The sequence below is a fragment of the Ostrinia nubilalis genome, chromosome 25 (assembly GCF_963855985.1).
Source record: "Ostrinia nubilalis chromosome 25, ilOstNubi1.1, whole genome shotgun sequence".
In the NCBI taxonomy this organism is placed as follows: Eukaryota; Metazoa; Arthropoda; class Insecta; order Lepidoptera; family Crambidae; genus Ostrinia; species Ostrinia nubilalis.
The window spans coordinates 7920953-7944751 of NC_087112.1; the positions used below are offsets into that span (position 1 = coordinate 7920953).

General features: G+C 35.9%; 1 protein-coding gene across 3 annotated transcripts in view; it reads right to left on the reverse strand.

Moving 5' to 3' along the window:
* LOC135084246 (solute carrier family 41 member 1-like) overlaps positions 1-23799 on the reverse strand; it is a 79664-nt gene that overhangs the window by 24380 nt on the left and 31485 nt on the right. The window contains exon 2 of one of the 3 annotated variants that reach the window (XM_063979019.1): positions 16623-16715. In XM_063979019.1, the coding sequence (XP_063835089.1) occupies positions 16623-16713 (91 nt within the window). In that variant the 5' untranslated portion in view covers positions 16714-16715. Of the gene's footprint in view, positions 1-7312; positions 7574-11277; positions 11753-16622; positions 16716-23799 lie in introns of those variants that run through there. The other 2 variants (XM_063979020.1, XM_063979021.1) reach the window with 2 other exon arrangements.

Below are 23799 nucleotides of genomic sequence, written 5' to 3' on the forward strand. Positions count from 1 at the left end.
AACGGATCATCTGATGGTTAGTGATTACCGTCGCCATAGACACCCGCAGTCCCAGGGGCGTTACAGGTGCGTTGCCGGCCTTTAAGATGAAGACGCTCTCTTCTTGAAAGCTTGTCGTATCGTATTTATGTTCCAAATAGTTTTCACTAGTCAAACAGTTAAATAAACGCCAAAGTACCATGAATTCTATTCTATTCTACGAGTAATATCAATAGATTTATAGATTAAGATACAGTTATTATGTAGAAATTACTAGTTACAGCATAGAATAATAATGCGTCGAAAGATTTAGATATGGTATGTTAATGAGTGGAACATTGATAATGAAATTGGTAAATAAAAGAAATCACGGCTAATTATTACGTTCTTCAAATTGCGATTAGATAATTAGTTATGAAGAAATCTACATAAATCGTAGCGTGGGCAGGCCTCCTACTAGGTGGACCGACGATCTGGTAAAGGTCGCGGGAAGAGCCTGGATGCGGGCAGCGCAGGACATTCATTGTGGAAAACCTTGGAGGAGGCCTTTGTCCAGCAGTGGACGTCATTTGGCTGAAGTGACTACATAAATCTATGAAAACGTCATTGCATAAAACAGTTTTCGCTCTTAGTTGTTAAAATATAAAATAGAGCAAATAAGACTGAGTTGCATCATCTTATTTTAACATTAACAAACGTCAAAAATCTGTCAAACTCCACACAAAAACACCGGTTATCGTTACAGCTATAGGTCAAAGTTAGGTGGTTCAACTCAGCCTTCTTATGGTTACGTACAGACATTATAAAGTACCACTTAACTCTAAAAACTAGGGAAAGATAGGTACCTACTCGTATATCCGATTGACTTAGTTAACCATATCATATAACAATACCCATGATTCTGTTCACACGATCTTTTCCTGATTATTCATCTTTTCTTATTCACTTTGATTGGTTTCGAATTAATTGCTATAGTTCGTGATTAAATGTTATTCACAATATCTTTGTTCGGATAGTTCCTTTTAATTGGCTTTGATAGTTACATAAATTCTTCTTTTCGCCTATGTTATTGAAATAAAATAATTTTATGGCTCTATAAAATATTATTATTATGACGTAACCCTTTTAAAACGACTAACTATTATATCGACGTCTATTCAATGATAATAATGGATTATTAATAAACTACAGTATTTGTTTTTAAATATTTGGTATACGCAGATTAAGGAGTACCAAATAATGAATTTGAAAAATCGACTTTCTTAAAATGGAGGTAAATCACAAAATTAAATTACTATCTGTAAGAAAGGAAATGTAATTAATTATGATAGAAATCTTAGGCGAATATTTAGATAGATATCGTTTTTGTAAGTAGTTTCTAATCTATTTTATGTTTATGTCACCGTAAAATTGTGAATTCCGTCAGATTATAATCTGACGTAGTTAAATTACAATCTAACCTAACCTAACCCACTGTTAGTTTACAATCTAACGCGTTATATCATAAACTGACAGAGTTCACAATTTCACGTTGACATTTACATTGGAAAAAAAAAACATTTGTGACTGGTTCTTTCTTAGAAATAAAGCTTAAGGTGAGTATAGGCTAGAGCATTTCTAAGTAATGTAACGTTCTTACGAATGTTACAATACAGGTAAAATGTACGACGTTTGGTTCGTTCTAGGGACTGACAATGACATTAGAACATTTCATAGAGCGACTCGTTGTTCTGTTACAAGTAAATACTCTAGTCTGTACTCTCCTTTAAGTACGCCACTAGACTAAACCAGTCAATTATTGCAATTAACTATTATCTCTGAGATTAATATAATTATTTATAGGGAAAATATTTCCCACTTCCGAAGATTCAATAATTACTATCACGTCACTATACTTTGTACCTAATTGTATCAAGTCCCTTTTATTAGCAAGTAGCGGCCGCCCGCGACTTCGTACGCGTGGATCCCGTTTTGCCCCCTTAGGGGTGGAGTTTCGTAAAATCCTTTCTTAGCAGATGCCTACGTCATAATATCTACCTGCATGCCAAATTACAGCCCGATCCGTCCAGTGGTTTGGGCTGTGCCCTGATAGATCACTATGTCAGTCAGTCAGTCAGTCACCTTTTACATAAGGTGCACAGAGTTTAGCTACACATGCCGTTGTTATTTGTTATAGAGTAACATTATGCAGAAGGTGATCTGCATAGTAATCGTCGTTTAACGCTTAATTTAATACCTACATAATGATTTGTAACTAATTAGTCCAGTCAATAAAGCATTATAGATGGAAATCCGTGGAACACAATTTTTGACTTCGGGACTTTATTTAGACTAGTTAGGAGGTGAACATAGCAAAAGTCCCCGCCCTTAGCCCTTGAGCCGGCGGGGTGAGGGGGGTTTAAAGGTACCACTTTTCGGTTTTTCGCTTAATCCTCGGAAACTATGCGTCCTAGTGACATGACTACTATGAACCAAAAAAAGCTTATTCAATTTGCTACAGGTGAGATAGTCAAGTTTTTCTATATCTTGTATAGTTTTTGCGGCATCTGTTCTAGAAGGTCTGTAATATTGGAAATTTTATTTTTGTCTTACATGTTCCCATCAGGAGAAAATCGAATAAATCAACATTGAGCAAATATTTTAGACATGCGGAAGCATGTTAAGCCTAGTTCCAGGGAGAGGACTGCACTGTGCGTATATTTAGACGAATCAATTGGAGCCACTTTTGACTCCACATCACTCAAAAACTACTGTGCATTAACACTTCAAATTTGGCTCATGTGTTGAGACTTGCAAGATAAACATCAGCTTCAAATTTCATAAATATACCTCAAACGGTTCTTTAGGTATTGACGTCCAAAAATCTACATATCTGACCTATAGACCAAATTCTAACAACTTCCAGATGACCTTGAAGGTTCAAATTTGGCATACAGATAGGTAGATGTGTAAATACAAAGGAACAAATAAAAAACCAGTAAATTTTAACATTTTACATTTTTAGATAGATTTTAGTATTCTAAATGTCGATTTTTGAACGTCAATACCTAAATAACCGTTTGAGGTATATTTATGAAATTTGAAGCTGATGTTTATCTTGCAAGTCTCAACACATGAGCCAAATTTGAAGTGTTAATGCACAGTAGTTTTTCAGTGATGAGGAGTCAAAAGTGGCTCCAATTGGGTCGTCTAAATATACGCACGGTGCAGTCCCCTCCCTGGAACTAGGCTTAACGTGCTCCCGCATGTCTAAAATATTTGCTTAATGTTGATTTAGTCGATTTTCTATTGATGGGAACATGTAAGATAAAAATAAAATTTCCAAAATTACAGACCTTCTAGAGCGGATGCCGTGAAAACTATAAAAGATATAGAAAAACTCGACTGTCTCACCTGTAGCAAATTGAATAAGCTTTTTTTGGTTCATAGTAGTCATGTCACTAGGACGCATAGTTTCCGAGGATTAAGAGAAAAACCGAAAAGTAGTACCTTTAAACCCCCCTCTCCCCGGCGGCTCAAGGGCTAAGGGCGGGGACTTTTGCTATGTTCACCTCCTAACTAGTCTAAATAAAGTCCCGAGGTCAGAAATTATGTTCCACGGATTTCTCTCTACACCGTCGTTAAAGCATTCATTGACTGGACTAAATTTGATGAGAGCTGAAATAGCGCACTTCCTACATTTAAAGAGTTTTGTGTTTCATTGACGTCACTTATGTAAGTGTACCTAAATGATCTAAATTTTTTCAGGTAGAGCATTTTTCCTGAAAACTCAAATGTAATTATGTAATCTACGAGAACTATGACATTTCACGAATTTAAAAAAAACAGTCTTAATTTGGAAGTGTTATTGAATTATTCATAATATAATTCTAAACTTACGTTTTGGTCTTTATATTTAGCTGTTTAAAGAGTTGTAGAGGAAAATCTATGATTTTCCTCAAGAAAATGATAGAATCATGAAAAGCATGCAGATTTTACTATTTGTGAATACCTAGTTTTCCTAGTTTTAACGGATGGATTTTACTCGTTATAAAACGAACCAGCTATTAAATTTCTTAACCAAGGCTGTATCAATATCAATTATAATGGTTTGATTCATGTTTTTTTTATTTTATCTGACTTTTAGCTATTATAGACTATCTATTATATGGCGAAAAAAAAGTCTTTAGATCCAGAAAACTTTGACAGGTCTGAAAGTACCTAAAATTTTGTCACCGTGGCAGTATTATGATTAAGTAATAAGTAGGTTATAGTGAAAGAGAGACACTGTGAGCGCGCACCTTAATTGTCTTCTAACTGTTTTATAAACTGGAAAATAGGGGGAAGGTCTTGTCTTAAAAGGGTGGGGGGAGGGGTCATTGTAATCCACCACATTCCTCAAACGGATGTCAACAGGAATCTGCCTTATTGTCTGTTTCCAAGAACTCTCAAGTGGTTTACAAATAAGTGGACAACCGTCGGCGTTTAAAGAAATTGTCAATAATGACAGATAAAGGGAACGTGACCGGCTGGCGTGATTGCAGCACTTTGATGCGCACGCGTCGGTGGCAGGGTTGTCAGATGCATCAGATGACATACGTCAGTCAACGTGCGTGATATAGACGACCGATGTGTCAGGGAAGACGATACTTCAATTTGATAATGATCCCAAATACAAAGTATACGTGACTGATTCGATTTCGCAATCGCTTCAAGGTGTAACTAAAGAGGCTTTCTAAACGCTAGGGCGAAGCGTTTTCGTATGTACCTACTATCTCATGTTACTTTGTCTAAGGGGCTAGAATGACATTCAGAACATTAGGTACCTAGGTGTTAGTTTTTTGTTACAAAGAAAGTGAGTTATGCTTTTCATAATTTTTATTTGCGATAATTACGATTTTCTTTCGTAATGATCCTAAGAAAAGCTCTCCATAACTTTTTCACCGTAAACATTTATTTGATTATAATGACGATTTATAATAGCTTTTTCTTAGTTTTGGTATTGATTCAGAATTTTTATTATCGAGCTGAAAATGTCTTTATCGATTGATTTTTATGTGATTAACTTTGCAAAAATTAGAGTTCTGAGTGAAATACATTTTTTGTTACTTTTGACAACCCTTCAAATCAAAGAGCACACAAATTGATTGTTTAAGACTGGCATTGTTAATTTGTCATTAAATACTTACTTACGAGTAAGTAGTTAGGCTCTACGATATCCATGTTGTTTTTTGCTTTGCTCTTAAGGTGTTACTATTATAGTTAAACACTAGTCTTGCCACTTTACTCGCAATTTTGTCATATAAATTACTCAGTTCCTTTACACATTAGGATTTTAACTGAAAATATTTTATTGCAGACTATTATTGGATAAAATGTTTATAAACGAATAATACAAATCATTTCATACAATCTATTGAATTTACACATTATACATGTGAAATTGACCCTGGATTTCTGTATCATTTTCACGTATGCACGTATGGTAGGATAGATAATGTTTTTGAAGTGATCCAATAAATTATATTTTACTAGCTTTAGCACGCGGCTTCACCAGCGTGAAATTTATTGTGAAAACTAAATTCTGAGTTATAAACAATAATACCTACTGTAAAGTTTCATCACAGATTTTGTCTGTATTTTTTGCGTGAATGTCACACAAACTTACGTCTTTATAATATTAGTGTGATACCTTTTGCGACAGACTGGAAAGAGTTTTCAAAACAAATTCTAATCGCTTATTTTCGCAACTCTCACGTACGAACGTCAAACCGCTGACACCTGTCAAAATTTAATAATAAGTGTGTCTCGAATACGTCATACCTGTATAAAATGGACAGTGATTCATTTTATCAAGATTCTTCGGAAAATCTCTCCAATTGAGATTGAGATACGCCGTTATCTTCATTAATTTGTTTTTACCCCACATGTAGATGATTTAAAATGTATCGTTTGTTTACTATGAAGATACTATTTTAATTGTGCTTTCCGTGCTTTTTTACTTCAAATGTTTTAATATAATATTTATTATTGGTCAAAAAAGAAAATAATTTGAGAGAGCTTGTGTTTGAACAATGTAGACTGTAGGTATGTATTATATTATTTTAATTTAATTTATATAAAATTGAACCCAATTTATAAATAAAGGTCTTTTGGAAAAGTCGCGCTGAAGTTAGGGCTGGCAAATAACCAACCAAGTATTAATGTGTGAAATGAAAATAACAAAAAATTTATTATTTCATATTAGGGCATGCAACATTTTTTACTTTGCGTTTATTTTAAAGAGCCAAATGTGTTTAATATTCTTAAGAAAACTAACTTAGAAAAAATTGAGAAAATAAAATTATTAAGCATGTCGGCGCCGGACACAGATGCTGCAAATTATTATTGATGATTAATAGTACCAATCTTAATATTATGTTATCTGTAGAAATCTGTACAGCAGAAGGTTTGTGATTCCTAAACGTAACACCCGACTGATGCGCAGAAAAAGATAACTGTCAATCAGTTGTGTCATGTCAAGTGTGAGCAGGCGGCTGCGAGGTTATCTTTGAAAGCGTGTTGAGTTTGGTGGAACGTTAAATTGTAGGAAAAGTGGTTGTCAACCGTCCAAGATATTATCTCCTTGCCCGTTAACCCACGCCAATGGAGATTCCACCCCTAGAGTTCCTTCTGATAGAGACCCAGTGCCTTTAAGCATATAATTTATATCGAAAAGTTAATACTTATTAAAAAGAAAATGAGTTTTGTTATGCCATTTCAATAGTTTGCTGTTACAGCAGCGGTCCATTAGACAAAGGTCAGTCAATGCAAACGATTGCAGTTTTGTGTAATGCTGTTGCAGCTATTATTGCTGTATCGGATATTTTCAAAGTGTCTAATACCTAATTATATTTTAATAAAAAGTAGGATTTAAAGCTCCGTATAATATTATGGATGAATGATGAAATTATTGTAAATGAATGACCATTTCAGATGGGCTTAAAATAAAATTTACTCGTATTATAAGTTGTTGACTGACCAAGTAGCGACGGTTTACCTACTTTTGTGTTTTATTATAAAAGAGAGATTTTTGTTTTAAACAAAAATTAAGTCATATTATGTCGTGAAACTTTTTATTATTTTTAAGATGTTTAATTTTTTTTTATTATAAAGATATTATAAAAAATAATTAAAAGTATAGAAATACTGGTTAGATCTGTGATACACTGGATTCATCATTTGCTTACAACTCAAATCGTCTTATTTAAAAATTGCATGCCATAGCGTGCTTCGCGAAAGTCGACCGTGGCAAATCCAAGGTTGACATTGCTTTTTTCTTTATCTAGGCCTGTTAAGTAATATACGAACTCACCGTTTTGGTTCGTCATATTGAACACTGGTTGAAAATCCCACACTGAATTTAAAATTCAAAAGTTTAAATTTCGAACACTTGAAAATTCTAAAATTTAAAGTCCCGAATCAACACTTGTTTTTTTTTTAAGTTAACACTGACTGCCGTTTTTCAAATGAAATAAATATCACATGCAATGTGAACTTTTTTTAAGCCATTTGATAAGTCACGTGAATCATTTTTTTTCCGATGGCGGCTCGAGCGTCCGATAGTAAGCGGGAACTGAAAGATTCTACGTATTTAAATGCGTATTTATACCCATTTATATTTCACTATCCAAAATCTTATCAAGATGTAATTGCGGATTATTCACAAATCTTATCGGTTCTAGGTAGTTTTATACATTGTGATATTGGCAATGAAATATAGGTACATACATACTTAAAATGTATCTTATATCAATAGGCAATAATATAACGTAATGTTTATTTATTATTTTGGATGCTGATAAATTAAATCATGATTGATAAAATGCCATATAGGCTTATGGAGGCACAGATTTATCAATGAGCTTTTTCAATTGCTTTTTAATGGGACACGTGATTATTTAAATTAATTATTTTTAATGAACTCTGTATCGACTGTAATACCTATTTTATGTCATCTTGAAGAGAATTTTCGTATGAGAGTTACAACTACTAAAAATGTACATATTTCAAGTTTTCTACGAAACCTTATACCTACATGTACTTATTTACCTACATATTTTAAACATTATAGCTGGTTGAAGTTTGTTACTAGTTTTTCGGCATTAAAACAAGGCTGCAATTAGTGATAACAGTTTGTAGTTACATGATGCTGCATTATTCTTATAATTTATGTATCTGCCATAAAATAAACCATATTTTAGTCATTAAATTCAAAGTGCTTAATATGGTATTTAATTAATTAAGAGTCCCTGTACGCTGTAAAAAGTTTGTAGTAGGTAAATGTGGGCGTGGCATTTGGCGATAAAACCTTAGCAAATCCATAATAAATATAGTGTTAATGTACTATAATACTCACAGTTTTTATGTTTTGTCAGGTCGTATGTGAACGTAGGTCCAACACATATTTGAATTTTCATTTTGCAAATTAAAATTTCAAGCACTTTCTTTTATTGAAAACTTTTTCATATATTTTTTTTTTCTAAAGTTAACACCAAAAATGCTGTGCTGTGTTGTGAATTAACAAATTTTAAAAAATCGTATCTGAACTTTAAATGTTAATAAAAAAATACATGAGGTTACATGTTCATAAGTCAATAGCAAAAGCCCAACAGTAAGCTGGAATAGCAAAAGCAATAGCAAAAGCTCAAACACTATTTCATTTATACCATACCCAGTCAAAGACAGTTTTTCTGTCCATTAATAGATACACGTGCGATTTTGCTCATAATTTTAAAAATAACCCGCCATTTTGGGTTTTCTCAATCCAGTTTATATGATTGGCCTTTAACCAGTGACGTTTAAACTAAAAAAATCTTCACGAGTAGACCTTTGGACTGACTAAACGATCTTTGCACCGTAAATAAAGCGGGTTTTCGAACGTCAAACTTGTTTGAAGAACTTGTCAAACTTTGGTTGAAGTTTATAAACAAAAAAAAATTGAAGACGTAAGATGATTAACTACTACATATGCCTAATTTAACGCATAATTAGCATATCTATAAATAAAATCAAATGATTTGATAAAAACACGCACTACACTACAAATAATTAATTGACCCGGTAAAAAAATTAAATTGACCTCTGTAGAGTCCTATTTAAAAACGAAAGTGTTCATAAAACAAGTAGGCAACCCTAAAGGCAAGAAATAATACTGCTTATTAAATAATTAAATTAATTACCTACATCACAGAGTGATAGTAATCTATCTTTCCGCTTCTTATCATATAAATCATAGTAAATCTATGTATATTGATATTACATTATTATTATACCTACTTATTGATTCATAAACCTAAAATAACCTAAAAAAAAAATAGTAATGTGTTTGGGGTAACTTCTTAGCACGAACCAAAATGGTACAATAAACAAAACGTAAATAATATAACCTTTGATAACAGGAAAACTTCATATTTTCCGTATACTTTTATTTGAAAAGAACTTACAAAACAAAAATCCTTAGGAACATGTTTTGGCAATTTGGTGTAATTGGTTTAATAGGAACAACTTTCCGGCGATCTTTATGTATTAGCCTAGGCGCAGACCACCGGCCTTTAGTTAGCCGATAGTTGGGTCGGGCTGTTAATCAATTGGAGATGTATGAAAGTGCGCACATTACACCGATTTGGTATCGGCCGATGCTTCATACAAATTAAAATCAGGCCCAACTATCGGCCGACTAAAAGTCGGTCTGCGTCTGGGCTAATATTGCTAATACTCCGTGCGATGCCTACCTACAGGCAAATAGTGTTGTAGCTCTTACCAGAGCCACGAAGTCGAACCTTAATTTCGAACTCCTATGTTCTTCTGGTTAATTTCGTTGTGGGTCCAATGACAGTTTAACTTTCCCCCGGGATAAACTTGACCTTCATTGGTTCGGTTTTTTTTATGGCGGTCAAGCTGAGATCCTCGCTACACAGGAGTTGCAGCGGTGGGAACGAGAGGTGATTCTGAAAAAGCCTGAACAACACAATAGGAGTACTTTGAATAAAAGTCCATCTAATTTTGGACCCCTATTCACCCCATGAGCGGGTGAATTTTGAAAAATCTTAGTTCACCTAACCTCAATATGAAAATACGCGACGTGCCTAAAGGAGTCTTTAGAGGTTTTGGCGTTGATAATTATGTTAGTCAGTCTTTGTAGAAGGAATACATATTAAAGAGATTCTGTAGCTAACTTCGAAATAAAACCAATGCATTGCCACGTTTCTAATAATGCTCGTCGACCATTACAAATAATGCAATAAGTCGGTTAAGATTGTCGGTAGCGACTACAATACATTGTCCATTTACCAAGGACTTTGTTACTTAATCCAACTGTCTTTCTAAAAATATCTTATGTGTATGTATAGAAGTACTATCCAATTAGCATGTGCATAATAGTTATGTTGTTACTTAACATCACAAGGAAAATACGCTGTAGGAATGTACCAACTTATGTAAAAAAAACATAACCCTCCTTCCGGTGCAGTCGGGTAAATAATACTGTAATATCAGAATTTACCTACCGTACAGTGGGCTGAGTGTGAGTTTACATTGTCATCAAACATCCTCACTAGTGAACGCGTTAAAAAATGTATGAAAATTTTTGTTCTTGAACGTTTCCACTAGGGGCGCTGTACAATCCATCATACATTTAATGTCATTTTTTATTCAGACTAGGCCCTCTGGTCTGTTTGTTGATGGGCTAATAAAAAATGGTAAAGGTCTCAAATGTACGACCAAACTCCTTGGCCGCTCGCCTAGCCGACGAGAAACTTATTTTAATTTTTTTTGTTTTGCGACTGTTACTTTTTTCTGTTCTCTTGACTTTCCTGCTTGAACTAAACGTATATTTATTTATTTATTTATCTATCTGTATTACAGAAACATTGTGAAAAACCTTGGGGGAGGGAGGCTTTTGTCCAACAGTGGACGTCATTTGGCTGAAACGAACGAACGAACGATTAAAGAAACAGCCTTGTTTGATATAATATCGAGCTCAAAATTAAATGTAATGAGATTTTTATTTACATTTCAGTCCCTTGTAGTGTCGGTGACGTATTTCGTTCACCTACTCACTCGGATAAGTAATCAATTAACTACGTAAGATTGACGACGGAAGTATTTCGTAGCGATTCTTAAAATAATCACGAACGTCATGAATATGAATATTTCATTTAATGAATCAATATACTTATTTATTTTTATCAATCCATATCTATTACGTCTACTATACCAGTTTCTGGTTAAAATACGTCATAGCAGTAACAAAAGCGGAGTTATGCTAATATAACTTACCTAAAATAGTGTATCCCTTCATTTTCTTGATGTACGTATCAAAAGACCTCTCCAAACTCGCTCCCATGCCCAAAATTGAAGACATAACACCAAATTTCACTACACTTCACGAACAGCTAGTTAGGAACACTGAAGACCGAAACTGTTAAAACGATTTCAGGAAATGCCAGTTTCCTCATTAAAAACTTGTACAACGTTCTAGGTCGGATTCTTTCGCACTCACCGGCTAAATCATTGATAAAAACTACGTGATAGCGGGGATTTGAGCAAATACCCTGATAAAAAATAAATTCAAACAAACGCAGTGTTGACAGAACGCACAATTCAAAAATTTAAATTTCAAATATCGAATGTGGCGCGTAAGATTTTTATTTTTTATTGCATCACGGTTTCGGTAACTTGAAATGTAACTGGCACGTTTCATAATTTGAGAACGAGTATAATAAAAGTACCTAATTGATCCGAAAACGTCTACACATTATGACACCAACGCATCAAATAATGATAATATCGAGTTTGGTTAATAGTTATTGTTATTAATAATATTTATTTATTGAATGCATAATGTTGTGATAACACTCACATTATTTCTGATAATTTACGAAGGGATGTTGGAATAAATCATTTGCAGTATCCGTGTGTATGGTTGATAGTGGATAGTATCATTTGCAATGTAAACAAGAAGTTGAGTGATAATTCTTAATTAATGCGGTTAATTGGCAATCGATGAATTTACTGGTTATTTCCTATGTGAAAGGATGTAATTTTTCAAACTAAAATCTTTTCTTCTTTAAAATATTTTTCATGTAAAAATGACTTTAATCAGAAAGGAAGTGAGATCCGCTTTGCAATGGAGGGAAGTCGAACCTTAACGTCGAACTCCCCTAATGTTCTTCTGATTAATTTCGTTGCGGGTCCAATGACAGTTTAACGTTTAACTTTCCCCCGGTGCAGACTTTCACTGTTTGGGTTTTTTGCGGCCAAGCTGTAGATCCTGGCTACACAGGAGTTGCAGCGGTGGGAACGAGGGGTGGGAATAGTCCCGTTAAAGGAAGTAAGCAAGCCCAAAACCTATTTTAAGCGATTTAGAAGAAACCTAGAGATAAGGAAGTTGTAAATTACGTCAATACAGGCTTATCGGATTATTACAATTTTAATACAACTAATTATTTAAGTGATAATAATACAATCGACTAAGATCATGCTAAGCTAGCATGGAAAGATTACACATAAACCTAGCTTTGACCTATAAATTCATGGCATATTATGCGAAGAACAACCAAATACTCGTAAGTTCTAACTGGTACACACAATATCATAGTTTTGAAGAATGTAGCAAAAACTACGAAATCAGCAGGTAAAATAAAATCACTAAAAAGAGTTAAAAAAATAAGAAAAATAGACTTTTTTGTTAGTTCTGAAAATTTTGAAAAACTCGGTAAGCATTCTGAAAAGATTCCAAAAATTCGATTTAATAGTATTTTCTGTGATTGGACTAAATAGTATCGAAACTCAACCAATCAAAGGCATAAGAGATAAAACATTAGTTATTTTTATTGTTTTAGGTACCTATGCTAGGTTGACCAAAAATAATATGTACCCTAGGTAACGAACTCAAACGAATGAGTAGGTAAGTAAAACCTATTTTAAGAGTCTAATGGCAGAAAAAGAAAAAAAGGCATGCAAAGAACACCAACATTGTGTATTTAAACAGAGGTATCCAAAGGTAGAGCTGCATAATAAGTAAAATAAATATTTTTAACGCGTTTGTTATGGTATTTAATAATATTATGGTCTTACATTAAGAAAATCACAAGTTTTTTCCTTATCATTCATTGTAGATGCTTATATAATTAGGAAATTCAAATATTTTTCAGATTATACGCAGGAAATGTCGATGACTAGTGGTGTGATTGAACCGTCAGATTTTATCGATTGGCATCGATTAAGTGCGTAACTCTTTGTTGATCGATAACAAATCGAGATCTGCAATCGGATTTTTCAAATAACTACCTACTTATCTTGATTTTAATGAGTAATATAGGCTGATTACAAGAATTTATTACACAAAAATAAATAAATATACAGTCTACCTGAAGAAAATACTAGAGCAAATAGTGTTTTGTTGTAGAAGTGGCTTCAAGTTGTGAATAATAATCCATAGTGATCTATCAACGCACAGCCCAAACCACTGGACGGATCGCGCTGAAAGAAGAACGGTCACGCCCCATACAAAAAAAACCCAGACCCGACAGAAACGAGACATACCTCAGTTTTTTTGTCATGTCTTAATTAGTTATATTATATATTTTTTATATTCGAAATCTATGTATAACACCAAAATATTACCCTTTGTTTTTGTTTAGGCGTTATACAAAAACTAATACAAAATGCTTATTTATCACCAAAATTGGTAAATGTATGTACCTATATGTCTATTACAGCTGCTATGGAATGTATCTAGACGACCTGGAGATACAACCGGATTATACAGGGTGGTTATACATATGGAACGATAAGTGATCTCACTCGATTATTTCTAAACTATACAAGATATCGAAAAACTAGTTACTGATTCTGAAAGTGCTTCACGAGCTCTTTGGTAACATTGAATTTTTGGATTTTGTAACTTATTATTTTTTCCACCCTGTATAATCCGGCTGTATCTCCAGGTCACCTAGATACATTCCATAGCAGCTGTAATAGACATTTAGGTACAGACATTTACCAATTTTGATGATAAATAGGCATTTTGTATTACTTTTTGTATAACGCCTAAACAAAAACAAAGGGTAATATTTTGGTGTTATACATAGATTTCGAATATAAAAAATATATAATTTAACTAATTAAGACATGACAAAAAAACTGAGGTATGTCTCGTTTCTGTCGGGCCTGGGTCACAGATGACCGTTATTCTTTGGCATGCAGGTAGATGTTATGAAGTTATGAAAGGATTTTACGAAACTCCAGTCCTAAGGGGGTAAAACGGGATCCAAGCGTACAAAGTCGCAGGCGGCCGCTAGTTTTATATATATCTAATTAGCTACTTATCCATGTACCTACCATCAATATAATTATTTTTAGTTATACTGTCACTTTCTGCAATTTGCTGTTGCCAAATAAATATTTCCATTATTTTATACAGAAACTGCGTCTTTTGTAGGTAATTCTTTCCTATCACCAAGGACTTCTTGACAATGTCATAGGTGACTTGCATTTTAATGGCCGCCAGTTTCGTGTCATGAGAATTAAAATAATAACGGAAGCAGGAAAAGTAACTCAAGATCGTTAATGGCGTCGATTTTAATGACAATCGTAATAAAAATTATATTTCTTGTTCATTGTAATGAATTACATAATTGCGAAGATATTTCCATACTTACTTAGAATTTTCTTATTTCACACAATAATATGGGCGTGGTAACCGGTTTCTACTAAATTAAAAGCACGCGACAAAACATCTTTATTTCTCTCATCAAGCAATCCTACTAATATTATAAATTTTCCTCTATGTACCTAAATTACTTATATCAGACGATGGTGATGATTATTTAATTTTTAGCGTTAAGAGTCACATCTCAAACTAATTTGAAAGTCGCCCAGTCGGCAAGCGGAAGGTCGTGGGTTCAATTTCCGCCTTAGGCAGTTCGATTTTTTCAAGTTATTTATAATTTTCAGATGATGATGATGATGATGATAGCTGACTCTTACCAGAAATCAAATTGAATAGGTCGGCCGTTTGGTATAGTGGTTTGGAACGGACTACTATGCCGAGAGGTCCCGGGTTCGATTCCCGGCCGGGCAGAAATTGAAATGATGAATTTTAATTTCTGTGACGGGTCTGGGTGTTACTATGTAATAATATGTACTATGTATTTTAAAAAGTATGTAGGTAGTACTCCTATAATAATATCCCTTAAGCTATCACAAGCATATTAGTTGCTTACTTTGCGGCGAGATGGCGCTGTGTGATATTGTCCAAAGATTTATTTTTATTTAATACCTATGCCCACGCTACTTCTTCCAGCCCGTGGTCGCCACTCGAGAACTTTTCTGCCCCAACGGCCATCGTCTCTACGAGCTATGTTCCCCGCCCACTGCCACTTGGGGCAGGCCTCCTACTAGGTGGACCGACGATCTGGTAAAGGTCGCGGGACGCGGGTAGAGCCTGGATGCGGGCAGCGCCGTAGAGGACCGTGCATTGTGGAAAACCTTGGAGGAGGCCTTTGTCCAGCAGTGGACGTCATTTGGCTGAAACGAACGAACGAATACCTATGATTGAATAATTATTTCCAAACATCATAACAATAAATGAATACGTAGTTAATGTGTCTAATTATTAGATTTATCGCTGCTGATAACGTTTGTTTATCAAACAAGAGCTTAAATCAAAGTAATCAATTAATATCGAACACTAGTCTTGGTTTAGAACAAGTATTTACGCATTTATACTTAAAAACAATAAGATTGTTTATTTTAAATGACCTAATTCAAAATTAAAGTTAACAGCAGATCAAGCTGTATATTTTATGCACTTGTTACCATTGAATAAGGTGCAGTGTTTATCTTCATGTGCCATCATATAGAGTGTCCCAATATCAACAAACTTTGACCATAGTAAATATATCAATAGTTTTCAAGATTTTATTGTTTTTTGAAAATATTATTTTTTTATCTACCTAATTACTTTTCTAATACTTTTAAACCTAGTTTGTTTAATTGCAAGAGAAAAACAATTGAAAACTATGTGATATTTTCACTAAGGTAAAAAGATTAATTAGAGAGATCATGAGGAGGCCTACGATTTGGGATGTTATCATTGTTTTTGGGACACCCTGTATGAACAATGCGGACATTGAATTCTTAATTTACATGGACAGCAATTCGTGTGTCACTCAAATTACAGACAACACAATGTAGTAACTGTAAATTACGCCAAAATTACGTCTCAATTCTTAACAAGTGTATTTCTATTTTAGTTTCATATATTCGTCAAAGTCCACCCACAAGGTGAACCGATGACCTCATAAAGGTAGCAGGAAGGCACTGCAGGCCGCTACCAACCGGGCGATGTGAAAATCATTGGGGGAACCCTATGTTCAATGAACGTCCTGTGGCTGAATATACTCTACTGTAATACCTAAAGGATTGATCCAAGCTTAATACGGCGTTTAATTAAGTTTCATTAAGGTAGACTTTTAAAATAAATACAAGATATTTAAAGAAGGTAAAAGATATTTTTAAGTGTAGGCTAAACTCTCTTTTCCTCTGAGTTAAATTAAGAGGGGGTCCTGCATTCGAGGTTAAAAACCTGATGATGAAGATGATGATGATGAACTTACTGCTGATTGTGAACACTGGACTGCCGTTCACGTGCGGCGAGTGATCTTCGACCTTCTCTGAGGGTTTGACGACATCTGGCGCTCCAACCATGCCTGGAACAATAAGAAAATACTGTTAACATGATGCTTACTTCTTCTTCTTCTTTGCCTGGCCCATTCCTATTTTATTTGGGGTCGGCTCTCCGCGTCATGCGTCTCCAGGCGGCTCGGTCCTGGGTTGTCTTACTGTTAACTTGGGCTTCTTTAAGGTCGTTATTGATATGATGTTAACATGATGCTTACTGTCCGTATCTATTCGTATGGTTATTTAAGCCTTTGTTTTTTCACCTGTCATCCACTTTATACTGGAGGGAAGTGGAACCTTAACCACCTTAACTTCGAACTCCCCCTGTGTTCTTTTGATAAAATTTGCGGGTCCAATGACAGTTTAACTTTCCCCCGGGACAAACTTAACCTTCACTGGTCGGTTTTTTATTGGCAGTCAAGCTGTAGATCCTGGCTACACAGGAGTTGCAGCGGTGGGAACGAGAGGTAGGAATAGTCCCGTTGACCATAATTTCTTTACTACTTTGATGAGGCTATAAAACTTCCACAGAGCCCAAAAGCTTCACTTAATCGACTTAATCGATTATTTTATTATTTAGGTCACATGGTGTGTTGTCGGAATTTGGAACATCAAACGAGAACAAGCCTTCGTAAGGCTTCCTTCAATACACAAATTAAGTTGCCCTAGAAAATACTCGTAGCTATCGACAATCCACCGCCATACGACAAATATTACCAAACACGTAAAATAAAAAATAATTAAATTCAAATTACTAGAAAACGATAAGATTTAGGATAGGGTGTTTCATAATCAAATCAGTCAGAAACGATGTAAATTACACGCCCTAAACGGGAATAGGTCGACTTAACCTGTAACAGGCTGGTTTTAGTGTCACGCGGACTGTCAGTGCGGATCGCTCCGAACAGCCGATCTGTATGAACTGCTAGGGAGCGAGCGGTTCCTCCGGACCGCATTACTCTAAAACGCTCCCTAGAAGTTCATACAGATTGGCCGTGCGGAGCGGGTCCGCACCGGACGGTCCGCGTGACACTAAAACCAGCCGTAGAGTCACATAATCACTAGCCCACATACTACATTATTTTTAAAGCAAAATAGGGTTAAAATTATATTAGCACGTGTAAAAGACCCATATAAAAGACCTCAAGATAAATTTAACGTAGATATTAAGTGGAATGCAAAATAAACAAACTTTTTAAGTAGGTACCTACTAAACTAGGTCATAAAATAAAAACCATGACCAAAACCTTTGAAATAAACCTACGGCTAAGAAAAGTTTCTTAGAAAATTATACAACCAGTCTTCACAAAGCGTTGGATGAAGAAAAGTGGGTAACGGGCCCGTATGTATAAATATTACCGTGTTTTCAAATAAAAAATATCTATGTTTTTTTGATGAGTATTATTTTTAAGTGCTCCTTAATTGGCAAAAGCAATAACTTTGTTTATGAAACTAGTATTAATAAAATATTTATTATACATATAATTTTGATTTAACAGAATGTCTACCTACAAGAAAACAGAATATCTACAACTGTAATTAGATGTGTTGTACAAATTTTCAGTATTGCGACAATTTCAATTTGCAATTTTTAAGCTAGTTTAAGCTAGTAGTATATTAATATTATTTTTAAGCAGTACTTTCACTATCACTTGTTTTATGAGAAACATAAAAGCTCTTTTAAAATAATGCACTTCATTATAATTAACTTTTTTTAAAAATAAAACCGACTTCAAATGCGTGAACACAAAAAAAAACTAAAAATTAAAAATATTGCGTATAAAAAAGTTCATCCCCAATTTTCCACCCTTGGGGGTGAAATATTTTCTTCAAATTCGCATGAAACCACCCTTTTGATAATACCTATTCAACAAAAAAAGAATCGTTCAAATTGGTTTATAATCGGCGGAGATATTGCGTATAATAAAGTTCATCCCCAATTTTCCACCCTTGGGGGTTGTTTTTTTTATTATTAAATTTAAATGGGACCACCCTTGAGGTATTACCTATACGCCGAAAAAAGATTTGTTCAAATCGGTTCATAATTGGCGGAGTTATCGCGTAACAAACATAGAAAAAAAAAAACATACGGGTCGAATTGAGAACCTCCTCCTTTTTTGAAGTCGGTTGAAAATACTAAAAATTGTAGTAAAATGTTGGATCGCTTTCTTAATACGGCGCCTCGATACTGAAAGCAAGGCGAGACTAATTCGCTAAGTAGGGGGTAAGTGAGTATATCTACTTACTTTCGTCAGTGACTTTACGATGTTTACAAACACTTCTGTTTTATAAGATTTTAAACTTTCGCGTTCCATTTCAACTAAAATAGTAAGACACGGGTCTTAACGCGACGTTTATTAATGAGTTACATTATGTAGGTACTCACGACTTGACGTGTGGTTTCAGCTGCAGCATCGCAAAGCAGTCTGCTTGTGACCACGGCTGCAGCATCGCAGCTAAAACGTCAAGCCGTGAGTAGATAATGTAACTCATTAATAAACGTCGCGTTAAGGCCCGTGTCTTACTATTTTACTTCTGTTTTAGTTTCAACTAGGTAATTAGGTATAGCTATTATGAATGTAATTGTTTTAATGACTCTATTAGTTACCTAGAATTAAACTAAGTACCTAGTACCTATCTATAGACTTCTTCTTCTTGTCGTGTCGACAACAAACCTACACAGTATCAGCTAAAAACTCTGCTACAAGAGTGGCATTGTCAGTAGCATACATTTTCCTGCGTAGATACACTTGTTTGGACACGTAGGGCACGACATCATGTGCTTCATCGACTGGGGAACACAACCACGCTTGCACTCCAAGTTTGAACTTCGTTCGTTCGTTCGTTTCAGCCAAATGACGTCCACTGCTGAACAAAGGCCTCCCCCAAGGATTTCCACAAAGACCGGTCCTGCATCCAGGCACCTCCCGCGACTTTCACCAGATCGTCGGTCCACCTAGTGGGAGACCTGCCCACACTACGTCTTCCGGCTCTCTCCGAGAACTTTTCTGCTAGGTAAGTTTGACCTTACCTACTTTCTAACACACAATTTTAGTTATGTTTTACTAATTACAGATAAACACACTTAAATCGATGTTATATTTAATCGATTTGAGTGTGTTATCATGTTTAGATGATTATGCTTAAATGTAAATCTATGTAACCGTGTGGTTTCGGCAGAGATGAATAGGGCAATTCTCTCTTCGCGTAGATGTCGCAATAAGCGACTACGGGACAATTACTTAAAATGCGACCATCTTTTTTTTAACGTCGGTAAATGCTTTGCGCTTACCCCTGTGGTCGATGGGAACGGCTAGTGGGTTATGTGGGACTCTCCCCGCCTGCTCACTAAAGGCGGGCCCAACCCACAAAAGCCCGACGGTGTCCAACGGATATCCGACGGTGAAACGGAGCCGCGAGTTATTGTTCTTGTTTGGACGAAGCAGCTCCGTCTCAGTCTCAAGCTAGAGGCTCGCTCACGAGGGAACCTCTCTGGCTTCGAGGGAACCCCCCTCCCAAAGTAGGTTCAGGCCTCCCTCCCCTACCCGTTTGACCAGAGTGTGGGGAGTGTGGACAAAATCCTCCCTTTGCCTCTTATACGTTCGTTCGTTCGTTTCAGCCAAATGACGTCCACACAAAGGCCTCCCCCAAGGTTTTCCACAATGAACGGTCCTGCGCTGCCCGCATCCACGTCGTCTCTTATACGTACTTACATTAATTAGAGTCGTGGTGCAGTGGACACTAACCCCTTTATTACAAAAAGTTAGTCTCTGGTTGATCTCTGGTTTAAATTGACATTTAGTATGGAAATGTCATTTTAAACCAGTGTTCGACCCGGGTTTAACTTTTTTGTAATAAGGGGGTAAATGACCTAATAATGATGAAATCAATGACGAATGAAAGAAAATCAGTACGTATTTCTACCTTATCATTGTTGAAATGTACTGTAATTTACTACGAAATGGTTATCAAAATAGGGCGCAATCAAGGGTTTATTGACCAACATAATTAGCAATCCATATATACACTATTGCAGGGGTGGCCAATCGGTCCACTAGGCAATAAAATAGATATATGTTTACTTCGAATAGATTGCGACTACTCATAAATTTTCCGACGATCTGGTGAAGGTCGCGGGAGGCGCCTGGATGCGAGCGGCGCAGGACCGGTCTTTGTGGAAATCCTTGGGGGAGGCCTTTGTCCAGCAGTGGACGTCTTTCGGCTGAAACGAACGAACTCGTAAATTTTAGTAATCTAGGCGAAGATGTTGAGACACAATGGTCTTCATCATCCAGGCATAGAATATCCAATGCAACATAGGCCTCCCTAAATGTTTTCCAGATGTGCTGGTTGATAGCGGCCTGCATAAAAACTCATTTATTTATGCAAATAGGCTTTACTAAAAAAGCACTTTTACACGTCCCAGTATTAACCCTACCACTGCTTCAGGACAATAAATGGGCCAGTGCTGAGAAGAAGCAGCGCAAGAAACGCAACGCAGTCACTATTGTCAGTCTCTTTTACAAAGGTTTACAGACTTTAAAATATACATAGTTATAAATATTTATGCAAGCTAGGCAGTTACGCTTCCGAAGTCGAAAAATTTGAGAGTCCTAGCACTTGTAGTTTCTAAGATTTCGTGATGAGTGAGTGAGTGAGTCAGTCAGTCAGTGACCTTTCGCTTTTTTAGATAAAGGATTTCATCGGTAAACAGTAGTTCTTGGGCCTAACAAAGTTGACCACCCCTGCACTATTGTATGTTAGTCTATTTCAGAACGAATAACAAATATCGTTGATGGAGGCAGAATTGATTCGGTTTGGTAATATGGAACGTGATTACAGCGATGGCGGCCATGTTGGTAGCGGTAGCGGAGATGCTAGCGGAGCGGAGATGCCAGCGAAGCGGAGAGCGATACGGATAGTGGACTTTATAGATTTATACATCACTGAAATTGTATGCCTAAAAATATTATTAGAAACCTGTAGATCTGTAAAAAGAAAATGTCTAATGGTAAAAAAATAAACAACTTAGAAGCGCTTAAAGCTCTATGTTGTAAGTTTTGTAACATGAGTGTGAAAATCCTATGCGACGTACCCAAGCTTTTTTTTTAATTGGAAACAAAATTTTGTTATTTAATCAAGAGAGAAAAGTAAAAGGTACTAGCGGCCGCCCGCGACTTCGTACGCGTGGATCCCGTTTTACCCCCTTCTAGTAGGGAATTTAGTGCAAGAACCCCTCCACTTTGGTATAGAAGGCTCATTTTTGCAACAGTGGTTCTTTGGGTGCTCCTGAGTGGATTTCCGTCGGTAGACATCGGGAGCCCCCCTGTGGTAGCAGGGGGAGGGGGGGCAAGTTTCCTTCCGCCGCGCTTCACTTTAAGGCCCATATCTTCAAAACTATGGGTATTAGGGCAAGTGTGGTATCATTTTCGGATAATTAAAGGATGGCGAATTCATTTCTAGAACAAACTTTTTGCCTTTTCATACAAAAAAATTGAAATATTGAGTAAAATTCACAAAAACCAAAAAGTATTTTTTTAAATAAACGTCGTTTACTTTTAAACCACTGGAGATAATCTAATAAAAAAAATATGACCTGAAAGCTACATTTATCAGGATTATAAAAATATAACATTGTATGGCACTTTTTTCGCAAAAAGTAGGTGAAAAAATTTTTTTCTTCAGGACACAGCGGGCGAATTTTATTGCGCATCTAAAAAAAATATTTATTTTATCCATGAATTCATACTATTTGGTTCATAAGCAAGCAAGGATTATTATTTTAAAATTTATTTAGAGTTGCTGGCACATCAATCTACCATAATTTGTATTTTTTCGTCAATTGATTTTGAACTCTATGTGTGAGACATAAGGTTGAAAATAGCTTAAATACATTTTAATATTGAAAATATCATAAGAAGAAAGCACTATATAAAGAACTTTAATTTGTCTAAACGTCTTATTGATTATTATTATTTTAATTAACACTTATTTCTAGGTACATACAATTGTACCAGTGATTTAACGGAAAGGTAAGTGTGAGGAAAATGAGGTTTCACAATCATAGTACAGGATATATTTTTAGCACAAAGGTTACGGCTGTGACCTTTTTAGTTGTTTTTTTCAGACAGCACCAGCTTCTGCACTACTTCTTGCACTTACATCTCACCATTTCCAGGCAAGCCTCGGCAGCTACGGGAAAACCGGTCCATGTAGGCTCCATCTTGCTATCGGCTCTGGTCCACCCCCAACCAGTCGGGTAAAGGGAAGACTGAGTCGGTTGCTTGCAACTAATCCTATACGCGAACCCCTTGGATTGATCTAATAAGTAAGTGGATAGATCTTGAACAAGGGATGACTAAAAAGAGGACCAAAATCCCAACAGAACAGCCTAATCTGGTTTACTGATAGCTCAAAGTCACGAAGACAAAGAACGCCCCGGGTGCCAAGCATCAGAGGGTGACAGATGTCGCACAGATTAGTACTCACTGGCGCATCTGCATAGCAAGTCTGCGGTCTATGTCATTGTCTTTCAATCTTGGAATCGGTAGGTAACCCCAAAATCGTGGGGGTTACCAGAGGGTGCCTTAGGACTTACGCCGCCCACTGTAAAGATGGCCTTGGGAACGGGAACGGGCGTCTACTGTAAACACTTCGAACATAGTGAACGCTTAAGGAGGTTTGCTACAGTGTTTCAAGCTGAATTCTACGCTATGATATGTGTGCACTAAAGAACAGGGGTGTAAAAAACGCAATATTTACATCCTGATCCACAGCCAGGCAGCACTCAAACAAAAAGCCATCGCCTCAGTGAAGGTTGAGTCTAGAATTATTCTAGATAGATGAACAAACTCGGAAAGCATGATAGTGTCCCTGATGTGGGATACCTGGACATACACGGATCAAATGCAATGGGAGAGCCGACAGTCTAGCGAAACTAGGGTCAGAGGCGATACCTATTGGGTCAGATCTGATACTTACCTTTATCTAACGGCATACCTCATGGCCATAATATGGCCATATCCAAGAAGCACAGTGCTAAATGGAAAAGCTCCAACGATATAAGATAAACCTCTCCAAATCATTCCTAAAGGTAAACAAGTTCATGGAGAA